The sequence below is a fragment of the Carassius auratus genome, chromosome 2 (assembly GCF_003368295.1).
Source record: "Carassius auratus strain Wakin chromosome 2, ASM336829v1, whole genome shotgun sequence".
NCBI lineage: Eukaryota > Metazoa > Chordata > Actinopteri > Cypriniformes > Cyprinidae > Carassius > Carassius auratus.
In genome coordinates this window covers 19,870,537-19,896,973 of record NC_039244.1, presented here as the reverse complement: position 1 = coordinate 19,896,973, position 26,437 = coordinate 19,870,537, and the positions used below count along the sequence as shown (strand labels likewise).

At 37.0% G+C, this 26,437-nt stretch overlaps 3 protein-coding genes across 3 annotated transcripts; 1 reads left to right on the top strand and 2 right to left on the bottom strand.

Moving 5' to 3' along the window:
• The first annotated feature begins 448 nt into the window (after nucleotides 1-448).
• Nucleotides 449-10,430, top strand: LOC113119644 (nuclear factor of activated T-cells, cytoplasmic 4-like). Its single transcript, XM_026289260.1, has 13 exons — nucleotides 449-1,271; nucleotides 3,460-3,611; nucleotides 4,921-5,427; nucleotides 5,573-5,748; nucleotides 5,911-6,073; nucleotides 6,674-6,774; nucleotides 6,870-6,971; nucleotides 7,050-7,237; nucleotides 7,353-7,493; nucleotides 7,704-7,759; nucleotides 7,867-7,993; nucleotides 8,897-9,589; nucleotides 10,102-10,430. The coding sequence occupies exons 1-13, from the start codon at nucleotides 1,136-1,138 to the stop codon at nucleotides 10,170-10,172; spliced, it is 2,613 nt and encodes an 870-aa protein (XP_026145045.1). The 5' UTR covers nucleotides 449-1,135; the 3' UTR covers nucleotides 10,173-10,430.
• Nucleotides 10,431-12,803: 2,373 nt separating this feature from the next.
• Nucleotides 12,804-16,052, bottom strand: LOC113119632 (tripartite motif-containing protein 16-like). The gene is made up of 6 exons (XM_026289237.1): nucleotides 15,407-16,052; nucleotides 14,568-14,663; nucleotides 14,188-14,409; nucleotides 13,937-14,087; nucleotides 13,751-13,810; nucleotides 12,804-13,333 (listed from the first exon to the last, which is right to left on the bottom strand). The coding sequence occupies exons 1-6, from the start codon at nucleotides 15,986-15,988 to the stop codon at nucleotides 12,804-12,806; spliced, it is 1,641 nt and encodes a 546-aa protein (XP_026145022.1). The 5' UTR covers nucleotides 15,989-16,052.
• Nucleotides 16,053-17,325: 1,273 nt separating this feature from the next.
• Nucleotides 17,326-22,479, bottom strand: LOC113119636 (myeloid-associated differentiation marker homolog). The gene is given in 3 exon segments (XM_074559972.1): nucleotides 17,326-19,409; nucleotides 19,411-19,759; nucleotides 22,355-22,479. Coding segments are annotated over 2 exon segments (882 nt in total). The 5' UTR covers nucleotides 19,666-19,759; nucleotides 22,355-22,479; the 3' UTR covers nucleotides 17,326-18,782.
• Between the last annotated feature and the right edge of the window lie 3,958 nt (nucleotides 22,480-26,437).

The following is a 26,437-nucleotide window of genomic DNA, read 5'->3' as shown; positions in this document are numbered from 1 at the left end:
ATTGTGAGAATTGTCAGAGAGCAGGAGAAAGAGGGAGAGAGAGAGAGAACATGTTTATTTAAGTTTTTCATCTCCCGTCTCAGACAGAGTGCAGACTACAGAGGATAATGAGAAACAGATCTTACAGGGAAAGGGAAAGGAGGGAGAACTGGGATAAAGAGTTGGGGAGAAGGAAGGGGTGGGACAAAGAAGGGGGAAAGAATGATGGGAAGAGAGAGAGGGCATGCCTATCGTTATGGCGTCACGGATGGATCAGCCTTCAGCATCAGTGTCTAAAACAAAAATAGCCACTATGTTGAGTTAAGCATGTGGAAAAGAAATGAAATATGTAGCCTATTTCTCAGAACCAGTTTGCCAGACCAGGTTTTCACTGGTGCTTGTCCAGGGAATTCTCTGTTAGACAGAAGACAATGTGTTTCTGCTTTAAAAAAAAAAAAAAAAGGTGTTGGAATAGATTCTTGTGGGTATCATAAAGTTATACTTCACTCTAAAATATGTGGTTGTGCTCACTGGCCAGTGAAACACACTTTGCCGCAAAAACGGGCATATTAAGCTAAAAAAAGAGGGGGGTTGTTGATAGACAGGTTAAATGGCGAATAGGGAGCGCGTAACGGTACTGAGGAATCCGCCCAAAGGCAATTACGGGTAAAGAACGTAAAAGAACTTGATGTAACTTTGTTGCTCCATGGCGGTGGAGGAGTTATGGGACAAACGTCAGATCAACGGATATGTGTTATTTAACGTGACCGTGTGTGGGACATAAGGCTGTGAACATGGCCGGTTCTGGACGATGGAAGTTCGTGAGATGAAGTTATAATAATGTCATGGAAATCGTAAGCGAATCTACTGGGAAGAAAAAAGTTAAAGAGATGAGCAAATCATAAACTGCAAAAGTGATGCGGAGATAAGAAAATGATCCATGCAAACATGATACTTCAGATGAGGATAACTTTTAATTCTTTATTGTAATAAAAGGAAGGCGCATGAAGGAGATAGCGGACCGTGCACGGTGACATTCTGGAAAAGCTGAATGACTTCCATCAGTTTTAAACGGAGCCGATATTGAGAAGTGTGTGAGAGGGTCAGTGATTTATATCTGTAGCCGGTCTTCGTCGTACTTTTCTGGGAGTGAGCGATGGGGGCCGCGCCGGGCTCGGGCTGGGAGGAGGGAGAGTTCGAGTTCAAGCTCGTGTTCGAGGAGGATCCGCCGCGCCAGAGCCGCTGCGGCCCAGAAGACTCCGAGAGCGGCCAGACGCACCAAGAGCCAGCCGGTATGAGTGGTCAGATGAAAGATGGGACGGGTGGTGAAGCTATACATATTGGGATGGTGCACATGAGGGGTTATAGGTTTTTGCTGGTAACAGATGTTCTAGGTTTCTAGTAAAGTTTAACATATAAATAATCTCGATTGTCTCCTTGAGCAGTCAGTTACTTTGCGCTGTATTAGTAGCTTTAGATAAGTAATTAGCGTTTCATTAATTAGGTTAGCCTATATTAGAAACCCTCGGAATATGTACATGAAATAGTTTTAAATCTACTTTAAAAATATAAAATAAATATGAATGGGTCAATGACGTGATGACGATCATGTTTTTACCCTAAAATACATATAAATCTTTTTAATTTCTGAATTAAAAGTATCTTTCTCATAATTATTTTTTTAAGGTGGAATTTGTAGTTTGGCTAATAATCATCAATTTTGCTTAATTTTTTTTTTTTTATTAAAGTTTTGGGAAAAAAACTTATCTTATAAAAAATTATAAATTGAAAGGACCTTCATGTTGAGTCCAGGTCATTAAGTTTTTGTTTATTTATTAAATCAGACATTTTAATCTTTAATGAGAAGGAACAATTTGTTCAGGTCAGATTAAGTAACCTTAAGGACACTTCTTTATATTAATGGCTCAGTTTTGTTTTACATTCACAGATATGTCTGAATTAATTTTTAAATAATATTTAAATTAAAATTAAATTAAAATTAAATTTAAATAATATTTAGGCATTACGTTGTGGACACTAGTTTATTTAAGGTGAAAAGAAAATATTTCATTGCGTTTTGCTTGATGATTGTTACACCACTAGACATTTTTGTTGTTATAAGATTTTTGTAGAAATGTAAAAAAAATATATATATATATATTATTCATATAAATTCAAAGAAGTTGATCTTGTGTTTTGAGCTTATATAGAAGACTTTGAATGTATTTACTCTTAGAAAGGGGCACAATTTTTAATGTCTCTAAAGAATGCTTATATGCTCATGTAGTCTGACTCACTGTGTAACTAAGTTTTATCGGTTGAAGTGTGCGTGTGTTTATGGGTAAGTGTGGAGCACAGTGCAATGTGTTTTTAATCAGCTGTGCGTGTGAGCAGAGTTAACAGCTGCCATCTGGACCTGAACCCTCAATCTCTGTTTACTGAGCATGCATTTAGATACCTCCCTCCAATATTCCCTCCTTTTCTCTGCCCTCTTTCCCCCTCCTGGCACACATTCTGTTGTACACCTATCCTCCGCCTTTCTGGTGTGAAGTTGTGGAAACATGCACTTCAGGTTTCTGTCTACACCGCATCACTATGCAACTGATTTCTTCAGATGTTTACTATATTTTTAAGCATTGCCATATTTAATTATTTATTTTCTTGTGCCCTTTATCATATTAACAACTTGAAGGATTAGAAATTGCCGTGTAGGTCCCGAATGTTGAACTTCACAATTGCCCTGCAAACACTTACCATGGTAACCATAGTTTACAGCAACAATAGAGCGGTGACTGCGAACATGGACCTTTCCATTCTGAAAGGTTGATTTTAAAGTAGCTTTTATAATATCTGAAACATTCAATCAGACAAATCTTTTTTAAGTGTTAAAAATGTAATTGATTTATTGTAAACAATGTTTTTTTTAAATTAATTAAATTATTTTAAATGAAGATATATTGGGTTAATATATTATTTTAATTAAAATTTAAATAATCATAATTATGTTTTTCATTAAAATGTGCATATTTGCTATTGATGCAAGAAGGAATGTGAAGAAAAAAAGTGAGCTCAGAAATCCTAATGACAGAACAAAAGTATATAAAATAAGAATACAGATTAAATAAAGTTACTGGATTTTTTTTGATGTGTTTAGAGTTACCCCAGTTTTTTGTAGAAACATTAACTGAAGAACCTAGCATTTTTGAATAAATTGTCATTGATATGCTAATGTTTTGTGAGATTTCAGAAATCAACCTATTAGGAAAACCTTGTGGATGCTTTCTGAGGTAAACAAGTCTGTGTGTACTGGTGGAAATAATAAATGACGTCTCCACAAAGGCTTCCCTGTGTTTGTTATGATTTTCCTCCAATGAGAGCCCTCGTGTCTCACGTTTCAGCAGTTGTTTATACCATATGCATATTCATGCAGTTCGGAAAGCTTGATTTGCCATGTACAATAATCTTTTTTTTTCTTCACAGATACCCACTTGACTTCCGCACAGGCTGGCCAACCCGTGGGTATCCCACCGTCAGCCGGTCGCAGGGCTGGGATGCATTCCCCACCCCCCAGACGGGCATTAGTCAGGGAGTTCAGTGAGACTTATGAGAGTCTGCCAGCAAGATCAGTACAGGTGGGAGGCACATTTGCCTGAGTTGTTGATTTATAGAACATCCTGATACAAGCATCGTGTTACACATTGTGATTAAATTCAGAGGTCTGGTTTTAATTTCAGGAGTTCGTTTTTGTTGCCCAGTAATGTTTATTGAGAACAAAATTGGTTGCCATGAACTGTTGTGCATATTTTATTTTGGCACATAAGGGCTGCAAATAAATATTAGCGTTCAATTAAATGTAAGTATCCTTTTCCATTTATCCATTTAAGGTCAACCAAAATCAAACCAAAATCATCCATATTTATTTAAAATGTGTTTCTGGCCTTATTATACATCATTCATCAGTAAATTATTACAGAGAAAAACATGTGTATCTTTATAATGTCATTGTGAAGGAAAAGATCAAGTCCTTACTCTCGGAATGTCTTGTTTCACTCAAAAATACCAAAGTAAAAAATGCAATTATTTCCAATCTCGCTTTTGATTCCTCATAACAATACCTGTCCCTTAAATGTCCCATTAATGACTATTTTAGTACTTTTATGAAAAAAAAAAATCTGAAAAGAAAAGAAATTCAAATTCATTGGCAAATGAAGAGAAAAGTCTGATCTTTAACTAATATGAAACTACACATTGTCATATAGACAGTAGTGTTAACTCAACCTATAAACAAAAAATTGAAGTAAAGCTGAAATATTATATATATATATATATATATATATATATATATATATATATATATATATATATATATATATATATATATATATATATTAAAGTGACGACCTAAACTTAAAAAATAAAATAAAAAGCTAAATCATTTTTAACATTTTAAACTAATGAAAATGACAAAAAAATATTAAAAAATTCTTAAAACTTAAACTATAATTAAAATTACAATTTTAAAAATGCTATAAAAGTTTATACATAATGTTAAATAATACTACATATGAAGAACTAGTCAATAACCACACTGATTTAAAATGTACAGGTAGTTGTTAGATTTATATGTTTCATTTACTAAAAAGAAGTCATATCGTTCAGGGATCAGACTACGCTGGTTGTGCTGCTTTTTTTTGATTCACTAAGAAAACCTGAGCAACTGACTGATAAGTGTGTTTCATTTAGGTGTCAGTCTACATGTTGTATGTTTTAGATTTTACTAAAAGAACTGGCTGACAAGAATCTTTCATTCATAAAAACTCTGCTGTGTGTTTCAGTCATGCTGTAGATTCATTAGTTGTGTTGCAATGTTGCTCAATGATATCACAATTTTATTAATTTTTGCCCACAATGATATGGCACCCTCTTCTTTTTCTGTTCTAGGTTTCTGAGTCTAGAGTGCTTGAGTGCCCCAGCATCCAGATCACCACTATCTCCCCTGAAGAGGACTCAGGTCCAGCAGGGGGAAGTTACTGGGACGGCGGGGGTGGCTGGGACAGGGAGCGTCTATACCTGCCCCTGCTGGACTCTTACCGTGATGTCATGACAGGGGCAGGTTCCCTCAGTCCAAGCCCCAGCCCTGCTTCCAGTTCCTCATCTCGTGGGTGGCTGAGTCCAGCTTCCAGCTGTGATTCTCTCCTGGTGGAGGAGGACGAGCTCAACGAAGCTGCTGCCCACTTCTGCCTATCGCCCTCCTCACGCCCCACGTCTCCTGGGGGCAAAAAGCGCAGGAACTCCCCACTGGCCTCCCCCTGCACCTCCCGCAGAAACAGCTACTCTGAAGATCTCTCCTCCCTCCCAGACACAGGAGAAACCTCGGCTCAGTCTCAGTCTCCAGTGAGCTGTGAGCTCAACATCCCACAAAAGACCAGGAAGACCTCTCTGGAACAGGTGTTTTTTTTTGTTGTTAAAATATGTCTGCTAAACTCACTGATGCTCCATTCTTGGTAATCAAATGAAGAATTCACTTACATTCTGTCATATGACCATCCTGGTGTGTTTATTATGGGTGTTCACAATCCCTGTGCTAATCCAGATGTCATCAAGAGATATCGAACCAGAGCTGACCCTCGCTCAGACCTCTCCCAGCCCCCTCCCAGAGGTTGCTCAGCTGAGAAGGGAGCCTCCCTCACTAGGGATGGACTACCTGTCTGTGCCTCCTGCTCTGGGCTGGGGCAGAACCAGGGCCAGCGCTCACAGTCCTCTCTTTAGGTTTGTACACACAATTACATAAAGTATTAATGTGTTAATTCATGTTAAATATATGTAAGCTTGAGAATAATCATGGAATGAAGCATGCTGTTTTGCACACAAATAATGTTAATCTTTGGCCTCTTACCGTGCATTGTCTCTGCTTCTTTAATCCTGCCCCAGATCTAATGCACTGCCGCCGCTTGACTGGCCGCTGCCTTCACAGTTTGATCAGTATGAACTGCGCATAGAGGTACAGCCCAGACCACACCATCGCGCTCATTATGAAACTGAAGGAAGTCGAGGAGCAGTAAAGGCATCACCTGGAGGCCATCCAGTAGTGAAGGTGATGCTTTAATGTGCAGTCCTGTACAGTAGATGCTGTTACTTCATAATGAAAGTGAAATGACATTCAGCCAAGTATGGTGACCCATACTCAGAATTTGTGCTCTGCATTTAACCCATCCAAAGTGCGTGCACACACACACACACACTGTGAACACACACCCGGAGCAGTGGGCAGCCATTTATACTGCAGCACCCAGGGAGCAGTTGGGGATTCAGTGCCTTGCTCAAGGGCACCTAAATCATGGTACTGCCAGCCCGAGACTCAAACCCACAACCCTAGGGTTAGGAGTCAAACACTCTAACCACTAGGCCACATCTTACAATCGGTTGTATTTCTACTTTAGTTACTTGTATTGCTGATTTGAATTTGTGATTGTTTGTTGGTCTGCAGAAAAAGAAACAATAAATGAATACATATGTCAAATAAATAAATTAATACAAAAGGCATGACCTCTGTGGAATTTCACGTATTTAAAAACAGCCACTATTTAAAACGAGAAATGAGAATACACTGAAATTACTTACAGGAGAGTAATTTCCTCAGCTAATTGAATTGATGTTTTTCTTCTTTTTTTTTTTTTTTTGCTTTGTTGTCCAGCTCGTAGGTTATACTGAGAGACAGCCGCTTTCCTTGCAGGTGTTTGTAGGAACTGCTGACGACAGATCAATACGTCCTCATCCTTTTTATCAAATACACAGGTAAAACACTAACGTGAGATTTCGCTGCTTTGAACAAAAGTGGTAGAAAGTGGTAGATCCATGGCTTAACATGTGAAATACCTCTCTCCACACAGAGTGACAGGGAAGATGGTTGGCACAGCTAGTCAGGAGAGCATCCAGGCTGGCACCAAACTCCTGGACATCCCACTCAACCCAGAGAACAACATGACTGCCCTGTAAGACTCTTGAGCCCTGACTGTATCTCTTGGACACCTCAGTAAGTGATCATACCTGAATCCCTGTTTCCCTCTTAGCATTGACTGTGCAGGTATTCTAAAGCTGAGGAACTCTGACATTGAACTCCGGAAAGGAGAGACAGATGTAGGGAGGAAGAACACTCGAGTGCGTCTGGTGTTCCGCACACATATTCCTCTGTCTCCACCCATCATCCCCCCAGGACGAGTCTTAGCCCTGCAGGTGGCGTCTTTACCCATTGAATGCTGTGAGTGCGGCAAATCACGCTTAACTGAGACTACTTTGTGTAATTAGTCTCTTTTTATTTCCATCCAATACACTATGATCTTCACTCAAATTTAAGCTTAAATATCTGCCTGCAGCACAGCGCTCTGCACAGGAACTTCCTGTAGTGGAGTCTATCAGTCTTACTTCCTGTTCAGCAGAGGGAGGCGAGGAACTACTTCTAGGTGGGACCAACTTTCTACCCACCTCCAGAGTTTTCTTTATGGAGAGAGGATCAGGTATTATAGTAGGCTTACATTAATGCACATCACCAGAAAAGCTGTTCTTTTGAACTTCAAAGAGTACGGTAAAATATATATTACAAGTTATCAAATAGTGCAACTTTTTTTAGTGAAAATTACAGCTTGGATGAATGCAAAGGAAGAAACTGACATCATTTCACAGATTGAGTGCTAATGTTGTATTTATTACTTATTTTTTATTTCTAGATGGCAAAGTCCAGTGGGAGGAGGAGGCACATGTGGACAGGGACAAAAGCGATGAGGTAAATTGAACATAAACCGTATCTGTGAAAAAGGCAGCTGTTTAATTTACACTGTGTGTTCATTGAAAATAAATGAACAAATTCTGCCTGTATTTTCTATGGTGCAGAATTTGCTATGTGTACGGGTGCCAGCCTATAACGATCTTTCACTGAACCACCCAGTATCTGTCTGCATGTACGTGTCCAATGGGAAGAGGAAGAGGAGCAGCACACATTGCTTTAAATATCTGCCCAGTGAGTGTTACACAGACAGCCATTAGCCATGCTCCCTCTGCACATGGTATTTATCTGTACTGTTGACAAGAGATGCAAAATATGTCTTGTGCATATTGTGTGTAATAAAGAACAGATTCTCTTTCACAATCAGAAGACACTTTTAGCTCAAGCATCATATGTTGTTTTGATCTCAAATAAAATATTCCGAAAGGCATCGCAGAAAAGCAGTTTTACAAATTTTTCTTATTTTTTTAAATAAATAATTTTTATTCTTTAAGGATGCATTAAATTTATCAGAAGTGAACATAAGGGAATGTATAATATTACAAAAGGTTACCATTTCAAATAAATGCAGTTCTTTTGAACTTTCTGTTCATCAAAGACTCCAGAAAAAAAGGATCACAGCTTCTACATGTGTTAAATATTAAACAGCACAGCTCTTTTCAAAATTGATAATAATAATAAATGTTTCTTGAGCACCTGAAGCTGAGTGTTTCTGAGTAATGGCTGCTGAAAATGTAACTTACATTTTAAATGTAAAATATATTAAAATAGAACAATTTCTTTTAATTTATAAAAATATTTGACAATATTGTATTAGCTTTTACTGTATTTCTTTTAATCAAATAAATGCAGCCTTGATGAGCATAAGAAATTATTTTTAAAACATTAAATTAAATTGAATTTTTGAATGGTTGTGTAATAATTATATAAAATAATTACATACAATTATATGTAAAACAATTTATTACAATCATACATAATTTTATTATAGGTTATATTTCTTGTCATTTTATGTAAAATTTATAGAATATGATTTCGGATTATCATATTACATCTGTGATGTTGAGTCATATGTCTGCATAAAAAAGTCACTAAGTGCTATAATCTGTTGGCTTCTGTGTTTTCCTGATTTTCTAGTCATGTTTAAAGAGGAACGTCCACTGCTGTCCCGTCCTTCTAGCTTGCCCCTGGAAGGGGTGACGCTCTGCCCCTTGGGGAGCGGCAGCACTGTTGACGTGAGGTCAGACCTATCCGCAGAAGACAGAAGCATGTCTTTCCACCTGCCTCCATATCCCAATGAGTACTCTGACTCCTCGCATGGCTACCAGGAGGACTACTGGCGTAAACCAGAAGTTACTGAGGACAGTGGAGGTCGAGGTGCCCTGACCGAAAGGCATCCCAGCTTTGAGAGCCTGGAGCTGGGCTTCACGGAGCTTCTTCCTCCCATGTACCCAAGAGCCTCACAACATCTTTCCTCCTCCCCGTCTCCCTCTCCATGGCTTGACTCGCCCTATCTGTCCTCCTCACCTTCTCCCTCTCACTCTTGCTCTCTGAGCCCATTCCCTGCCAGCAGTCCGATCTCAACTTCACCCCTTCCTCCTCTCTCTCACTCCCCATATCCACACGGTCCTTGTCCCCAAGAGATGTGTTCCTCACCTCCATCAAACATAAGCCACTATCAGGACCTGTGCCCACCTCCATACTGCCAATACGAGAGCTGGGAGCACCAGATGCGTCCCACTGAAAGAGACACGGGCCCCGGTCTGAAGTTAGAGGGACCCCCGGACTTCACAGGCCCTTCACCGATGCAGCACATCACACTAGAGGAAGGTGGGTATTATTGATTTTATATGTCATTATCATTAAATTCTGAATGATAAGCCAATAATTAGTTTCATGTTTTCCCTGTTAACCAATAAATTGCTTATATTCAAATTCTGTGCTATTTTGTCTAAATAATAATAATAATAATAATAATAATAAAACACTAAAAACTAAAATCAGTTTTTTTCCCTCCTATTTCATATTCATATTTTACTATATTACTGTTTTTACTGTATTTTTGATAAATTAAATGGAGACTTGATGACCATAAGAAACTTTTCAAAAACATAAAAAAACATATTTATATAAATTTATATATATATATATATATATATATATATATATATATATATATATATGTTTTTTATGTTATATATATATGTACATATAATTAAGCCAATAATTATTTTTATTGTTATGTGCAATAACCACGGTATGAGAATGGATTTTTCATTGCAATTTTACAGATCCGTATCTATCAATTAAATGATTTCTTCCACAATTTCTCATCCCCACAGTGACTGAATTCATCGGAGAAGATATAAGATCCTTTCAGATGGGGTCAAACATGGACAGTAGACCTGGATGACAACATCCTCCCAGTAATAGTCCAGTGATAATCAATGTATAGTTAATATCATACCAACATTTTGTGTATAATTTTTATTTGTATTATTTCATATTTTGCTAAATTATGGCAATAATAATAAAGACTGTGCTACTTAAGTGGTGAATCTGTGGTAAAACAGAAGGCAGGCGTACAGTTGTAAGTATGTAATTGTTACTGGTTCCTGATTGCATATTAGAATGGAACTAATGTTTTTAATTTGTATGCAAAATAAATTATCGTGATATTACTTTTCTGTTTTGATTCACTAATATGTACATTTATGTGGGTAATTACAAATGTCATGAACACATAATGTAAATCGAAACCGCATGCTCTTCTTCATTCCCTCTTTTATCTGAGAAACTGACTTCATTTCTGACTTAATATCTATTTGTGGGATCACTACAAGTCCTTTGTAAACAGTGTCTAAGTAGTTTAAATGTGACTTCACCCCTGCCCCTACACAGGAAATATTACAGGCCTTTCAAACATCTAAACATTCGTAAAGGCAGAATATCACGATTTATAATAATTAAACACAGGTTATTTTCACAGTCAACCAACTGTCAGAAAGCAATGTGGACGTATTGTGAGTAGTGACTTGTTTAGTAACTGTTATGGTTGGTTGACAAGTCTAAATGAAGGGGCATATTTCCACTTTCCCCTCTGGAAAGTGTGTTTTCATGTAACATTTTTATTAAATTCATATTTTTAATACATAAGAGACCAACAACAATACTTAAAAAAAATAGCAGCACCTCGATACAGTAACTGAATGAAGTATGAGATAATCTAAATATATTAGCTTAATCATGAACCATTTGCAAGGTAATTAAGGCAATTTAAAGCTATAAACACATTATTCATAAATACATGGTATTGTATTTTTTGTGTTTTGACCTGTGTCCACGATGTGTTTACTTTGGGATTTGGATGAGAGGCTTCTCTAAATACATTTAGTCCCATGATATCTTATTACGCTATTCAGATGCTTAACAGTGGCCAAGTTTACTTTGAATGTTTCAGTAAGAAAGGGCAATGGGTAAGAGGGTAAGTCAGGAACATTTCATTACAGGAGTTCTGAAGCGTTCAGACATGGGCCTGTTCAAATCAGAGCTGGACTTAGATAAAAGAATAAAAGGTTAAGCAAAAATATAAGAAGGCATTCGAAGAAACCTGACCTTTACAAAATCTGGATTTAATAACCCCAAGTTGCAGTTGACAAGCAAATAGTTTCATCTCAGTTGTAAATCAGTATAATTAATCTGATTCACCTCAGTAACTATGTGAAAAATATGGCTTGTGGGAATGTTGTGTTGTTTCCAAAATAAGCAAGACTGCATCTTGGCGCGCTGCCAAATAGCAGCATATCTTCAGCCTGAAACTGGTGCTGGTAGTGTAACATGGTTTGAAACCACATTGGTGAAGTTATAGCGTATGTATGGACCCGGATCTGTTCCTTTCATACTGGTTATCCCGGACATCATTCATTCTGTCTATCAGTGCCCTCTCTAATGAGCTTAGATAAACTATTATGCTACATTCACATGTTCATAATATATTATTTATCTAAACAAATACATTTCATCAACCTCTAACTGTTCATTCACAAAGTCCTTCATCCAGACTCCTATCAGTGCCTTTCTCTATCAGAAATGAAAGTTAATGCATTACAGTAATTTCGCTCATAGTTCACTTTTTTTATTCTGATACTGCAGTATATGTTTCTTCAGTAGTTTTGTTGTTGTTTCTTTTCCTCGGTAGGCCTGTTTTTAACATTTTTAGCCACCAGAGGTCGCTGTTTCTGTTATTTTGTCCTCAAGGCTTTGGTTACAATACGAGTGTGTCTTGCACCATTTAATTAAGTATACTTGTACTGTTGCATACTAGACTCTACGATGTGTAGAATGAGGTTGTCTCTTAAAGCCTAATCAAATATAATGGTAAACAATGTATTTTATTTGGAGTGAAAGAGAATGAAAGTGTAAAGGCATTCAAAATTAACCTCAAGGGACATTCCACTGACAGAAATAACAGTAATTGACTGTGTGTGTAGTTTAAATGGAAAGACATCATCACAGATATAAACGTGTCAGGACTGTTTGGCAGGCAATATGTATATATATATATATATATGTGTGTGTGAATGATTAGCTGAGAGTTTTTTGTAGCTGTGCAATATTGTAGTATCAGCAAGGGAACTGTTTCATCGTTTGTATAACTCATTTAAAACCATAAAAAAATAGTCATGGAATAACTGAAAAAAACAAAACATTTTAGCTATTTTCCAAGACAACATTTAACATTTTAAATTACTTTAACTTAAACTTAAACAACTAAAACTGAAAGTGAAATGAAAAATAAATATATATACATATTAAAACAACAATAAATAAAAAATCACAAAAATCCTAAACCCTATACTAAATATAATATTTATAATAAACATACTAACATTAACATGCAGAAAACATAATTCTAATTGTAGTATATAATAGTATCTCAGTGATAGTAGAATAACAGTAAAAGAAGCAAACCCTCTATAATTGTACAAATACTACTATATTTCTTTAATCTTTTACTCATAGGTTAATTTCAACCCTTTTCCCCTTACTCCAACTGACACAACACGACTGAGGCGTCATAGCATGAAAACTCAAAGCCAGGGTAGAGAGGCTGTGTGAATGTGGTGTGAACTCTGTGGAGGAGGGTCATAGAGTCATCAATGCTGTAAAAAGCTAGTGTCCCGGCCCTATGATCCAGATAAACGCCTATCTTTGACGAGCCGGGCTCTGAGATCTTACTGACAATCCTGTTGTGCCAGAAAGCATAACCTTTCCTGCAGCAGAACAAACTCCAGGATTTGTCATTGTGCCCGAAGTGAGCTTCACCGCTTTCCCCTTTCCTGGCAATGTTTTTGTATGCGACTGCAATGTTTATTCCCATCCCACTCCATTGCACCTCCCAGTAGCTGCAGCCTGTCAGGCCCTCCGTGCCCAGCACCTGGCACCAGTAATCAAAGCGCTCCGGGTGGTCAGGACAGGATTGCACTCGGCTCCGAATGGCCACTTCTCTGTTCCCCTTTGACAAGCTAAGGTCTTTGTGGGCTGTTAAAGGATTTAGTTGCAGCGGGCAGGAATCTGAGTAATGGATAGAGGATAATAGATCAAGGATGTTTATTCACGGTGTATCATATTCATATGTATAAAAAAACAATTAATTTCAATTGTAATAGCATTTCACCATACTTCTGTTTTACTGTACTTTTAATCAAACAAATACAGCTTGGGTGACAATGAGAGACCCTTTTCAAAACTTTTGAAAGGTAATGTTATGCAACAGTTAGTTTAAGACTTTGTCTGCAGGTTACATTGTTACACCAGTAGGTGTTGACAAGTGACCATCTTTATTCATTTTAAAGTTTATCGATGAGTGAATCATTTATTCATTCACTCACTCAACTGATTCATTCAAAACATGGATTCATTCGGAAACACATCATTACTGTCAACTATAAAATCAATAGCACTTTGCAGTAGTGAAGTAGACTGACTTACGGTGCAGGAACTCTGATCTAATTTTGGGCACCGTGCAGTGAATGATCTTCATTGATCTTGCTAAAGAGAAAATGGAAAGCATGTGTTCATCATAAGGAAAAAAATGCAGAATTAGAATACAATGTGGAAATCACCTAAACAGAAATGGCTTAGGCAGAAAGATCAACTCAGTGTGTTTCCTCTCACCTGCTTGATAGATCCTGAGCCATTCCCCTTTTAAGACACCTTCAAGCTTCTTCTTTAGAGCAGATATTGCATCGTTCACCTTGCTAAAATCTGAGAGTGTAGCTACTGTGAAGGGTGGGTCAGGAAGGCCAGAAGAGAAGGAGTGACAGTTCTGTAAAAGAGAGAGAGAGAGAGACAAGAATATGTCAAATTACTCATACTGAGCATCTTTGGGGGATATTTTTCACAGTCAGTACTTGGATCTGGCTTACCTGAAGAACATGAACATGATCTTCAGACTTTAGAAGCATCTCCAGCTCATGATCTCTCTGTTTGAGCTCAGTGATTTCTTGCTCCAGTGTCTGCAACATGCTCTCCGCAGCTGTCTCTTGATCTCTGATCAGATCTCTGAATTTACTCTTCCTCCTTTCAATAGACTGCATCAACTCAGTGAAGATCTGTTCACCATTTTCCATAGCAATCTGTGCAGAGCTCTTTTAGGGCAAAACATTTGTATTTAATAATAATTATGTTGTTGTTATAAAGAGTTAATTTATGTTAACTCATTTTCAGGTTAAATTATTTTTTTTATTCAATACATCTGATGACCCATCCATTTTATTATGTTTAAACCATTCTGGAAATGTCTTACTTTCAGGGCATCTACAGCCTGTTTAAGCTCCAGGAGGTCCTTCTCTTTAGTGTGGATTTTGAGCTTGTATTTCTGTCGAGTCATGCCTAGTTCTTTCTGTGAAGAAACACAAGTGTGTTCATTGTAACTGAAATGGGTTTTGACTACAATTATTCTGTGAATAATGAATGTGATGGGAATAACGTCACAAAATAGACACACTGCATTTTTTTTTGAAGATATTTTAACGTTGTTCAGTATAACCCTATTGTTTATTTTTATGAGTTACATAAGAATAACCTGTCACAAACAAATTTATGTATGCGGATACCTAGTAAGACTATTTAAAGTAGCTGACCACACAGTCAAAGCAAACAGATCAAGCCTCTCTGTGATTGGTTGATTGTGAAAGATTTCTATCTCTTATTTCCAAAAATGGAGTTCTGCTGAAAAACTTTTTGTCCACACATGTTGAAATTTGAATGTGAAGCAGGAAATTGTCTTTGTCAAATTTTTCTAATGTTATAACGTTAACCTTATTTACAGGTACTGTTTTGTTTTTAGCTGGAAACTCAAGCGCCAACCTCATTCGTCAAATCATTTCAATGCCTCCTTTCTCTCACATTTTTACCCAGTTACTCTGCTGCATGAACTTTTCTGTACAATGAAGGCTGTTCATATTGAGGTGGAGTGCACTTTGGAAAATGTGCTTTGCCTCAGTGGAAAAAGAGTTTGGCTATTGAAGGATTCTAAGAATACTGTAATTTACTGCATCTTCCAGAGAGTTAAGAACCATGAAAATGTATCTTATTGAATGAAACATTCAAAACAAGAAAGATAATAGCTATTGTTTTCTTTACCTGCTTCTTTGTGATTTCCACAGCTGCGGTTACTGCATCGTGACCTTTATGGTCATCCATCACACACAAAAGACATATGCATTGTTGATCAGTTCGACAATACATCTCCAGATATTTGTCATGATGAGGACAGATCTTCTCCTGCAGGTTCACGGAGGCTTCGATCAGCTTGTGTTTCTTCAAGGCAGGAGATTTGTAGTGTGCTTCAAGGTGATTTTGACAGTAAGATGCCAAACATACCAAACAACTCATCACAGCTTTTTGTTTGATACTTGTACAGAAATCACAGGTCACATCACCTGGCACACAGTTGTCGCAAGTCTGACGGTTGCCCAGAAGTTCCCGTTTCTTCAGCTTGTCCACCATATCAGCCAGTATGGTATTTCTGTTCAAAACAGGCCTGGGGCTAAATGTCTGTCCACACTGAGGACAGCTGAAGGCCCCCAAATGATCATTTTTCTTCCAGTAATCATTAATGCATTCCATGCAGTAGCTGTGCCCACATGGAATGGCCACTGGATCTTTCAGCAAATCTAAGCAGATCGAACAGCAAAACTCTTCTGTATCCAAGAGCCCTTCCATTTGGACGTCTTCTGCTCTAGAAAAATGTATGAAATGGTAAAAGGCACCGTCATGGAGAAGCGATTCCCAGTTTTGCATGTATCTTCCTGGGCCACACCCTTAAGTTCTTCCTCTTTAGATTACAGATAGGTAAATGTGCAAGTCTGTACACTGAATAAAAATGCTGCACTGTAACCCAAATAATATATACATATAGTATAATGAAGATAATTGAAGCACCATTTAGGGTTCCTCAGTTTGCCACACTGGATGAAAAAGGTCAGGGGTTCAGGGGCTGGGGCTTACTAGGGTGCCTTGGAAATATCAGATAAATTCATTGTTTAAAAAAAGCGTGCAGTCAAAACGTTTGAGAACACCTGCTGTAGATCTTCAGTTCAGTGACACCACAGTAGGTGGTGCCAAGTGACTGTAATTACAAGTGAGTCATTGAATCATAAATAGAATTGATTCATTCACAATAGCCAATTCATTCACAAACAAATTTATTGACTGAACAACCAGTTTATTCCATAATTTAACACACTGTTCTGAATAGTTTATTTCCACTTTTCAAGTGATCCTGAAGACCTTAGCTGGGGTGTTTGATTAGGGTTGGAGCTGAACTCTGCAGGACAGTGGGTCCCCAGGAGCAAGGTTGAAGACCTATGATTAAATAAATTCGTTCAAATTCACAAACAAAATAAGAGGATGTTTTTTGAGTAGGTCTTTTAATCATTCATTGAACTGGTTAGTTCCAAATAACTTCTTCATACTCAAATGCAATAAGGGACTGTCTTTATGTGTGAGTCATTGAGTGATTCAGTTAAATGAGTCAGTCAAATACCCACAATCATTTAGGAACATGAAACATCATATGTTGTGTGTTGCTTGAAGATGTGCAAGACCTATGGCTGTGATATATGTGTCTTTTTCTCTTCTTTTCCAAATTCTCCCATATGGTTTTACTGAGACTTTAGAGATTTCTGAATAGACCGCAACTATAGATATTTCGATTTTATTCTATACGCTTTTATATATCAGCAATTGTTCGATTTTTATTTAACCTATTTAATATTTGGAGAAACACATCTGGCAAAGGTGATTCACAAGATCAGCTTAACTGAACAATCCATTCAAGTCCACTGAGCTGTGAAAGACCTCTGAGCAATTAAATGTTCCTCTGGGTGAGTGCATATGAATGTCCTAGAATGTGATTCATTAGTTGTTCAACAGATGTTCTGTATCTTTTCACACAGGCATAACTTTAAACAAAGAATGAGTAAATGGTAGGTAAGTCTGAATCACTGTATACAATAGTAAATGAGGCAAGAGTGCAGATGCATAGAGATCACGCTTGATTCATTTTCATGGTTTTATTCAGAGCTAGATTACACATTCACACAACGCTGCGGTGTGTGCTGTTCTCCTCTTAGCACAGAGGGACTTATACAGAGAGAGAGACACTGTGCCACAAATGCTCTCTTGCTCTTTGATAACACACTGAAAACATTCTCATTCAAGCATTGAGGACTGTGTTAGTATGAAACAGACAGATGCGGGTCCCAGAGACTTACAGCAGAGCAAACGTTTCATTTTCTTTCATTTTTGTGAGGTGTTTATGTAACTGATACTGTCTGCTGGTGCACAAAAGCACAGTAACATTTTTTGTAGAGATTTGACAAGAAAAATATCTATAGCATTTGCATATACTTGGAAAATCCATGTGTACACATATAGCAATAATATCCCGTAAATGTAAATCCAGTACAATGTGTATATAAGAATATCAATATATTCAATGTCTTTAATGTTTCATGATATGTCCAGATATACATTAATATTTCCCTTCATTGTCAACATGTCTTATGTGACAGAAGTTAACATTTTAAGAAGTAATTTTGTACTATTCAGTCCAGCATATACATGGTTTTACATATATGCACCAAACAGCAGTGTTAAGTACTGATACAAATAAAGTATTACATCACACATTTTAAGTGCAAACACAGTTTGTCTAATGTCTGATTTCCTGAATGAACTGAAAGGTGTTACTGTGTTGATTGAAAGTTTGACATTCACTAATACTTACTCACAAAGTTATAGTAGCTAATAAAAGAATCCTTCATGCAAAGCAACATAAATCACAATGAAGCAAAAATAACACTAAATGTAATATGTGAAACATGTATATAACAATGAAATGACAAAATAATTTCATCAATAATGCAAATCTATATTTTTATATACTACCACTAAAAAGTTTGGGGCAAGTCTGATTTTTTTTAAATACTTCTTTTAACTTTTATTCTGTAAGGATGTGTTACATTGATAAAAAAGTGACAGTAAATACTACTACACTGTCAAAAAAAATTATATTTCAAATAAATGCTGTTCTTTTTAACAAAAAATCCTGAAAAAGCATTATGGTTTCCACAATAAAATATATAGAAAACAGTTATTTAAAATGTCAGTGATATTTCACAATATTACTGTTTTTAATCAGACTTCTCTCAAAAACAAAAAATCTTACAGACCGCAAACTTTAAACTATAAATGTGTGTGTGTGTGTGTGTGTGTGTGTGTATATATAAATTCATTAATTTGTAAAAAAAAAAAAAAAAAAACAACTTTTCAAAGTCAAAATTTTTTGTCATCTGTAGAAAAGATAGATAAACAGGCATGACAGAAAATGTAGCTAACAGTAAATATAGTTCATGACCTATCATTTCAACACCCTACTCTCTTACCCACTACCCTTTTTCTGTCTTTTATTGTTTTGCCTTTCTCTTGTACCTTTTAATTCCCGCTAAACCCCTTAAACAGTAACAAACACCAGCCTGGCTGAGTAGATGAGATCAGCCAGATAAAGAACGAAGTTGAGAGCGCTGAGGACAGAGATGGACAGCACCTTGTCCCAATCGCACAGGCCTATGCTGGAGCCACAGTTACTGGGTCTGTGGCTCTGGCCTCCGTGCTTCTTGTCGAACTTATAAATGGGCCAGATGATGGTGGCAGACAAATACAAGGCCACAGCCAGGAGGGCGTATGTGGACAGGAAACGGGCGAAGGAGAAGGGCAAGCAACCTGTGCACTCTCCTACACACATCACAATAATGGCTGCTGACAAGATGAAGCAGATGCAGTACACGGCCAGGCACCAATTGGTCGCCGCATTCTGATCATACGATATGGGGTCGCTGATGAAGACAAATATTATGCAGGCGACGAAGGTCTCGCACACCTTTAGCAACCCTGGTGCTGTGGCCATGTAGCCAGCTACTTCTCCTGGACGAGCCTTACTCAGACTCACCTCGCTTAAGTATGCGATGGTGGCGAGGCAAGAAAATACGGTTGACACAATGCGGCAGTTCATTATCTCCCCACGATAAGTGTAGCCCTTCAGGAAGTAAAGGGGGAATATGATTGAGGCGGAGAGGCAGAGGAAGGGATGCGTAGCAAGCGAACGTGATCGGAAAGTTCTTCCATGAGACAGGAGCGCGGGTCTGAAGGCCAAACATTTCCACTAAGATTATCAGAAGAGTTCCAACAAAACTGAAACTCCAGCAGAAAATGCACCAGTCACCCGTGCCGTGAGATAGCTTCGCTCCATAAAGAGCTACGCTGAACGCTACGCAGGCGAAAACCATGGCAGCCACACGGGCCCACAGGAGAGGAGAGGAACGCAACACCACCGGCATGATGGGCTCACAAAAGAAGATTTACAGGGCAGGCAATGTCAGCTGTGAGTAACAGGAATAGACGTCCACTTTGATTCAGTGGCTTCTTGGTAGTCTATGGGCAAAAGAAAAAAAGGTAATCAGTCAGTGGTAAGAAAGAATTGTATTTACATTCATAAATATTGACAAAACTTCTGTTAGATTTCACACACAGATTAGAGGGATAGTTAAATGTCAATGTCCAGTGTTGTCCAATGGGTCTGATGTTGTTTTGGACCCCATTGACTTTCATTGTATGAAAAAAGAAAAAAAAAAAAAAGAAAATCAAATAGTGTATGAAGAGCACAGACTCCAATTTTGTAGCTTCAGACTTAGATTCCATCAGTCAGAGGACAAAAAACGTGCCTGATATTTTGCGTCTATTCTAGAACAGCATAAATGTTCTAAAGTCAGCTCAGAATTATATATATATATATATATTATATAATACTAACCATGTTTGATATTTTGGATTTTAGAATGCATATTTTTTTAATTTGCTGTGCATCTCATAGCAACCAGGCTCTGCATTTGTTGATCTAGGAAAAAAAATTTCATTCTAGTGTGCAGTGATCTTGTTGTTTAGTGAATGATCCCTTGTTTTTCACTGTAATAACTTACAAGTTTATATTGTTTATATTCTAGCGTTTTAAAATCTGTCCAGATTAGAAAATGATTGCTGATTTGTCATTTTTGTGTCATCTTTCACTTAATATCAAGGCTGAGTGAGGTTGTTTACTGAGTAATATATGCAGAATAATAGTAAATCTGTAATGACAATAATTTCATTTCGGTCACAAGGACAGTTAAATTCCTCACAATGTCCAGCTGAAACTTGTAGAATAATACTCCATATATTCCTGCAAATTAAACAGTGCACATATTGGAAATAATTGGTACTTTACAGCAAAACGTCTCTGAGTGTCCTTCGGGATTCCAGACTGGGAGTCAGTGAAATTATATCTGTAATGTATTCGAGCTATTTAGACTAATATGTCACAAGCAAGACCTTTCCTCAACCCTTCAATCCATCTGTCATCAACCTCTGTGGGAGAAGCCAGATAAGCTAACAATTGGAGCATTGAGACACTCTCCCAGCCCTCCTACACAGTTCTGCATCAGCCAGGAATACCTCCTTCATCTTGTCTGAGAGGTTCAAGTAAACAATTGAGGCATGCGTGTTTACATTTTCGGGTTTAGGAGATGGAAGAGAACATGGTTAGCAAATAGTGATAAAAATCATTAAAGAAATAGAAAAAGAAGCAAGACGCCAGGCAGATGAATTCAGAGCCACATATGGACAGACAGCCAAGGGGTTTAAAAACGTGACCTTTTACCCCGCGACGAGTCATATTTTAAACACAGGCGGGAATAGCATAGCTGTGAGTCATTTATCCCTCGCTCCCCCGTTTTTTCCCCCCGCTCTACCTCTCTTACACTCTTTCACTGCCTAGTGTCAAATTTTCCAAATTACTGGCTAATCCAGATGTTCTGCATCCCATCAAACTGCAAAAAGAGAGGGATGTGCCTGGTGTTTTCCACACTGAATTCCCCCAACCTTTTTTCCCTTACTTGCTGTTCTACCCTACGCCCACCTTTCAAAGCCTTTCTCTTTTTATACTTCTTTCATTCCCGTTCAATATTTGTTACTAAAGAAACAGAATACTAGCGGTGAAAGGAAACTCCCTGCTTTTGACATCCACTCACAATTATTTAACATGCGATGGAGTGCTGCTGAATTCAATCCAATATACGATTACTCAAATTCTCCTTACTCAACAGAAGTTGCCTCTGTCAAGGGGAAAGAAAATCTGAAAATAGATCCATGGAAACACGTATGAGAAAACAGAACAAGACATGAGGTTGGAGAGCTGGACACAGAGCTGTAGAGGAGGTCTTGTGGACCTGAAACATGAGGCATAACTCAATTGCCTCCCTTAATCTGGTTAAAGTGCTCTGTGCAGAAAAAAAAACATACTGTAAACATCGCACTAAGAAAGAAAGGAAGGTACTGCTGACACATTTTTTCTGGGGAAAATTTCACTTTGAGCATCAGAAACCAGTTTGGTCATGTAAAAGACCAGAGTGGGAACAGAAACACTAGCCTAAACTGAGCTTAAACAGAAATGTATGTATTATGGAAGCAAGAAATTTAAACAATTTGTATCGAATGAACTGATCAAATGAGTCAAAACAGCTAAAACGACAGGACATGAAGATGACATTTAGCTCCATGAGCTCATCATCCTAACAGACAGTGGGCGTGTGTCTCCACACACCGCACCCATCAATACAGAATAAAGGATACTTTAAAATAAAAATGAACTAATAAAACTATGCATTTTGAAAAATTATGTTCCAAATGTCTTAGCAATAGATTTATGTCTCCGTCATTATTCCAGACGCGATATTTATACATTTTTTTCAAGAGCGCAACACGTGACGGTTGCAAATTTTTTTACATTTTATTTAATTTTATCGTCAGATTGATCGCTCGGATACACACTATAATTTTAGCGCTATTAGAATCCAGAATTCAATTAGAACAACCTGTAGTTATATAAAGAATGTGTGTCAGTATTCATGGGTAAACATAACGGTGCTGGAGGCTCTAAGAGTCTACTTTCAAAAAAATGAAAATATATAAAATCATCCTCTGCCTATTTCTTACCGGCTTGTCCCGTTACCTTTCTCTCGAAGTGCTCAGTCTTGAACAAGAAGGCGCGGTCTTGGAACTGACTTTTCTATCAGTGCGAGGACAGTTTAACCCAAGTTTATGAGGGATACCCACCACACCCCTTTCCCCCCACCACCCATCCGCCCATTACATGCCAAATTAGATAATACGCCCTCTCTCTCCTCTCTCTCTCTCTCTCTCTCTCTCTCTCCCTCTTGCACTTTCTTCAGCTCTCATGGACCGCAAATGCTCCTTACAAGAATTTCTGAACATGAATATGCTTTCTTATTCTTACAGTTAGGCTACTGAATTCCTGGTAAATAATATTAAACAAAATAAACTAAAATTCACCACTGCCTCTCGCATTCCGTCCCATTGGAGTCGACTATAGAAGAACAAGAAATCTGACCTACCTGATTAAGGATGATCAATTTAAACCGTCATCTTTGCAATTTTACCACATCTTGTAATGTATAAAAACGTCAGTCTGCATGTGTTACTATTCTAGCATGAGCTGAAAATGAATGTCATGCAGGAAATATCAGTATGTGCTGCGACTAGCATAACTTTGTATGGAACTATGCCACAAACCACAACCCTAATGTTGTGTGTTTATAGTGAGGGTAGCCTTCATACACTTGAGGGTTAGTTAAGTATACTTAGTAAAGATTAAAACATCAAAACAACACCTATAAAATGTATTAAAAAACTATAGTGGCACAAACTGAGATACTGCTAAACAGCATCTAATTGGTCCATGACCAACTTCTTGATTGTGTAACTATTGTTATTCTACATTATCATGCACTACAATTGTTTCAAATGGACACTGGTCAGAAGTCACTAGAGACATAAAAAAAAAAAAAAAAGGTTTTAGAGAGATTTTAGCATATTTTTTTTTTTTTAAGTTCAATACAAGCTGGGTGTGCCACATTCTCACTTTCTTATTAAACTGTATAAAAGTGTATATTGTGCTTTAATGCAAGCACCTACTGTATTTTAAAGAGAGATGGGTCATGACAAAAGTAATGTTGGGGGTTAATAATAAAATTTCATATGCCATTGCAAACACTGTACCAACAACTGTCCTGAAATAAATTAATGTCACAATAGGGTTTATACAGGGTGAAATAGTGAAAACATTTACTATCCACTTCTGCAAAAAAAAAAAAAAAAAAAAAAAAATTAAATACAAAAAAAATGTAAATAAATACCAAGAAGTAGAAGAGGAACAAGAGAGTCATAAGATTGTGTGATGGTGTGTTTTACCTTTAACTCACATTTCAAACCATCATTTGTTGATAACTTCATTTAAACATCTTTAACCAAGAATCCACTACTTTTTTTTACCACCAGAAATACGAAGTCTGGTCAAAATGGCAAACTAGAAGTTATCATTCAATAGCATGAACCTCTTGGTATTTATTTCTGTTGCTATGATGCAGAGCATGTTGCTATGGGAACCAGTGGTTTGTTTATGCTGTAATGCGTTTAGGGTGAGATGTGATTCAGAGCACATGTCCGCTCACTGAGAGAACCATGTCAACACACAGAAAAGAGAGCGAGAAACCATAGTGAGAGGATAAGAGTTTATAAGAAAGGAAGTGCGTAGCTGGGTAATAAGATAAAAATAAATTTGCTCATCTCCCTTTGATTCGACAGTCCTGTTTGTGATGTTGTAAGCAGTGATGAGCTGATAACAGTAACGTTACTAGGCTTCCATGACAACAGGTAATGCTAATTTATGCATAACTATCATAAACTAAAATAAATCATACATAAAAGATCATAAAATATATTATAAATAAATGTTATATATTTAATATAATGTATAAAATGTACATAAATTATAAAAATATTTAACTTTAAAATTTTAGTTTATATATTGTGTATTTAAAAATATTGCAAAATATAGTTTCGTCAGACTGACAGATATGTAATTATCAGTCCATTATAGTTGACACTAACAAAGTCACTACTTGTCAATAACCAAACGATGACACAATGAGCCTATTTCATATGAAATTATGTTTAAAGGCTGCTTTTGATTCGTAAGTTATTAGAATTAATGTATTAATAATTATTTTAGCTATTAATTAAAATTACTGCAAATTAATCCAACTGAAATGTAATTTACATTTGCCTCCAGATGTTATTAATGCATTTTTTTTTACCGTGGATAGTGAACAGATAATAAATCTGTAGAGCATCTAGGATTTTCTTTAAAAATGCTAAATAATAATAATAATTATAATATATTCCATACAATTCAAAATGGTGCAATGTTTAGTACCAGTAAAATTCGGTTTAAAAAAAGGAACCACATTTTCTAACTTTCATTAATGGACATAACGTGCCCAATGTGTCATGGTGTAACCTAAAGATGCACTCCATAACTTTTTTTTATTTTTTTTATCCAAAATCAATATTTGAGCAAGTACATAACCAGCCAGAGTTCGAAACCATCACCTTACTTTAGCTCGATTCACAATGGTTAATTTATAAAAATGTTTTCTAATTTGAGTGGTACGGGTGGGTATTCACGGGAAATTCGAGCATGGCACTGCATCATTACATCACGTCGGTAAGCATAAAGAAGTTGTCCTGGCTACTGGCTAACTCATGTGAGGATCCTGCAGGTGGCAGATCATTTAATTATAGCCCATTCCCACAGCAGCTGGAATAATTATGTCAAAAAATAATTTTTATGGGGGATTATAATCAAGAAAGATTATATGAAACACACGAGAATTAAATTAAATGATATGAAATACTATGAAATTCGAATGATGTGACAATTAGAGATTAGACTGTACAGAAATGGAAAACTACATGCTAATACACACTAACAGTTATACTCATAGTCACGTAATGCTGATGTTGTTAACATTAATAATTTGAGAATAAAGTATAACAATAATAATAATTTGCAGGCTTTGATGTGACATGAGCTAATCGATCTTTAGATTAAATCACCACTGGCAGCGCGATTTATTGTAAAATGCTTTTTTCCTCAGTTGGTCAGAACAAAGCGTGGCAGACTTATTTAATTGTTCAGATGACAATATATGGTGAAAATTCTTATTTGGTTCATATATTCCAAGACGTAGGATAGAACATTTCATCATTCTAGTAAGGACATTCATCCATTGCTACCTGATCACTCCTGCATTTTCTTTGATATATTGATCTCTGAATCTAGATCTGTCTCTGTCAAAAGGAGATGCATTAACGAGAACACAAGTGTATTATTTATGGAGGCTATATCTTTAACACTGAGCATTTCTGCAGATATTCCCCTTGATTCCTTCAACTCAAAAGTTAAGAATGTTATTGATGATATTGCTCCAATAATAGCCAGTAAGAAAACAAACAGACAGAAATCAGTTTGGAGAAGATCAACAGCAGTCCAAACTATGAAAAGACAATGCAGAAAAGCCGAGCAGATGTGGAGGAAGACGAAACTTGAAATTCACTATAGCATATATAAAGACAGCCTTCGTGCTTTTAATGTAGAACTAAGCACAGCTAGACAGAATTTCTTCTCAAACCTTATAAAAAGTAACTTAAACAACACTCATACTTTTTTTTTGCCACTGTTGAGAGACTGACAAACCCCCCAAGTCAGATTCCCTGTGATATGCTCTCAGACAGCAAATGCAATGAGTTTGCTTCCTACTTTTCTGAGAAGATCATTAATATCAGGAAGGCGATTGGCACATCCTCAAACAATGGGGCTTGATCACAACACATGCATGGAATGTAATTCCTCAAAGAGCTGCAATTCCAGGTTTTCAAACATAGATGGCGACAAAGAGGCAAAACTCAGCTTTAAAATAATTTAAATTAAAATATATTGATTAAATAGGATGTTAGGATGTACTTGTCAGCAAACAGGAGGATCAACACAGGTAAATGTCAAACTCAAACAGACTTTTTTGGTAGAAACAAAAGACAAGCAGTAAAGCAGGTGAGTGATTGCTCAGAAAGCAATAGTTCAACAAACATGATTATAACAGTCTTAACTTTGCTTGTATCGCAGGTGAGGAGGGGATCACAGAAGATAGAAGTAGATGA

Excerpts from the sequence above, each read along its gene's own strand:
- LOC113119644 (XM_026289260.1), top strand. The coding sequence starts at position 1,136 with ATGGGGGCCGCGCCGGGCTCGGGCTGGGAGGAGGGAGAGTTCGAGTTC. Across the intron at positions 5,749-5,910 it reads GCTCACAGTCCTCTCTTTAG|ATCTAATGCACTGCCGCCGC; the intron begins GTTTGTACACAC and ends ATCCTGCCCCAG. Across the intron at positions 7,494-7,703 it reads CTTTATGGAGAGAGGATCAG|ATGGCAAAGTCCAGTGGGAG; the intron begins GTATTATAGTAG and ends TTTTATTTCTAG.
- LOC113119632 (XM_026289237.1), bottom strand. The coding sequence starts at position 15,988 with ATGGAAGGGCTCTTGGATACAGAAGAGTTTTGCTGTTCGATCTGCTTA. Across the intron at positions 14,088-14,187 it reads ATCATGTTCATGTTCTTCAG|AACTGTCACTCCTTCTCTTC; the intron begins GTAAGCCAGATC and ends TCTCTTTTACAG. Across the intron at positions 13,334-13,750 it reads TAGATCAGAGTTCCTGCACC|ATTCCTGCCCGCTGCAACTA; the intron begins GTAAGTCAGTCT and ends TCCATTACTCAG.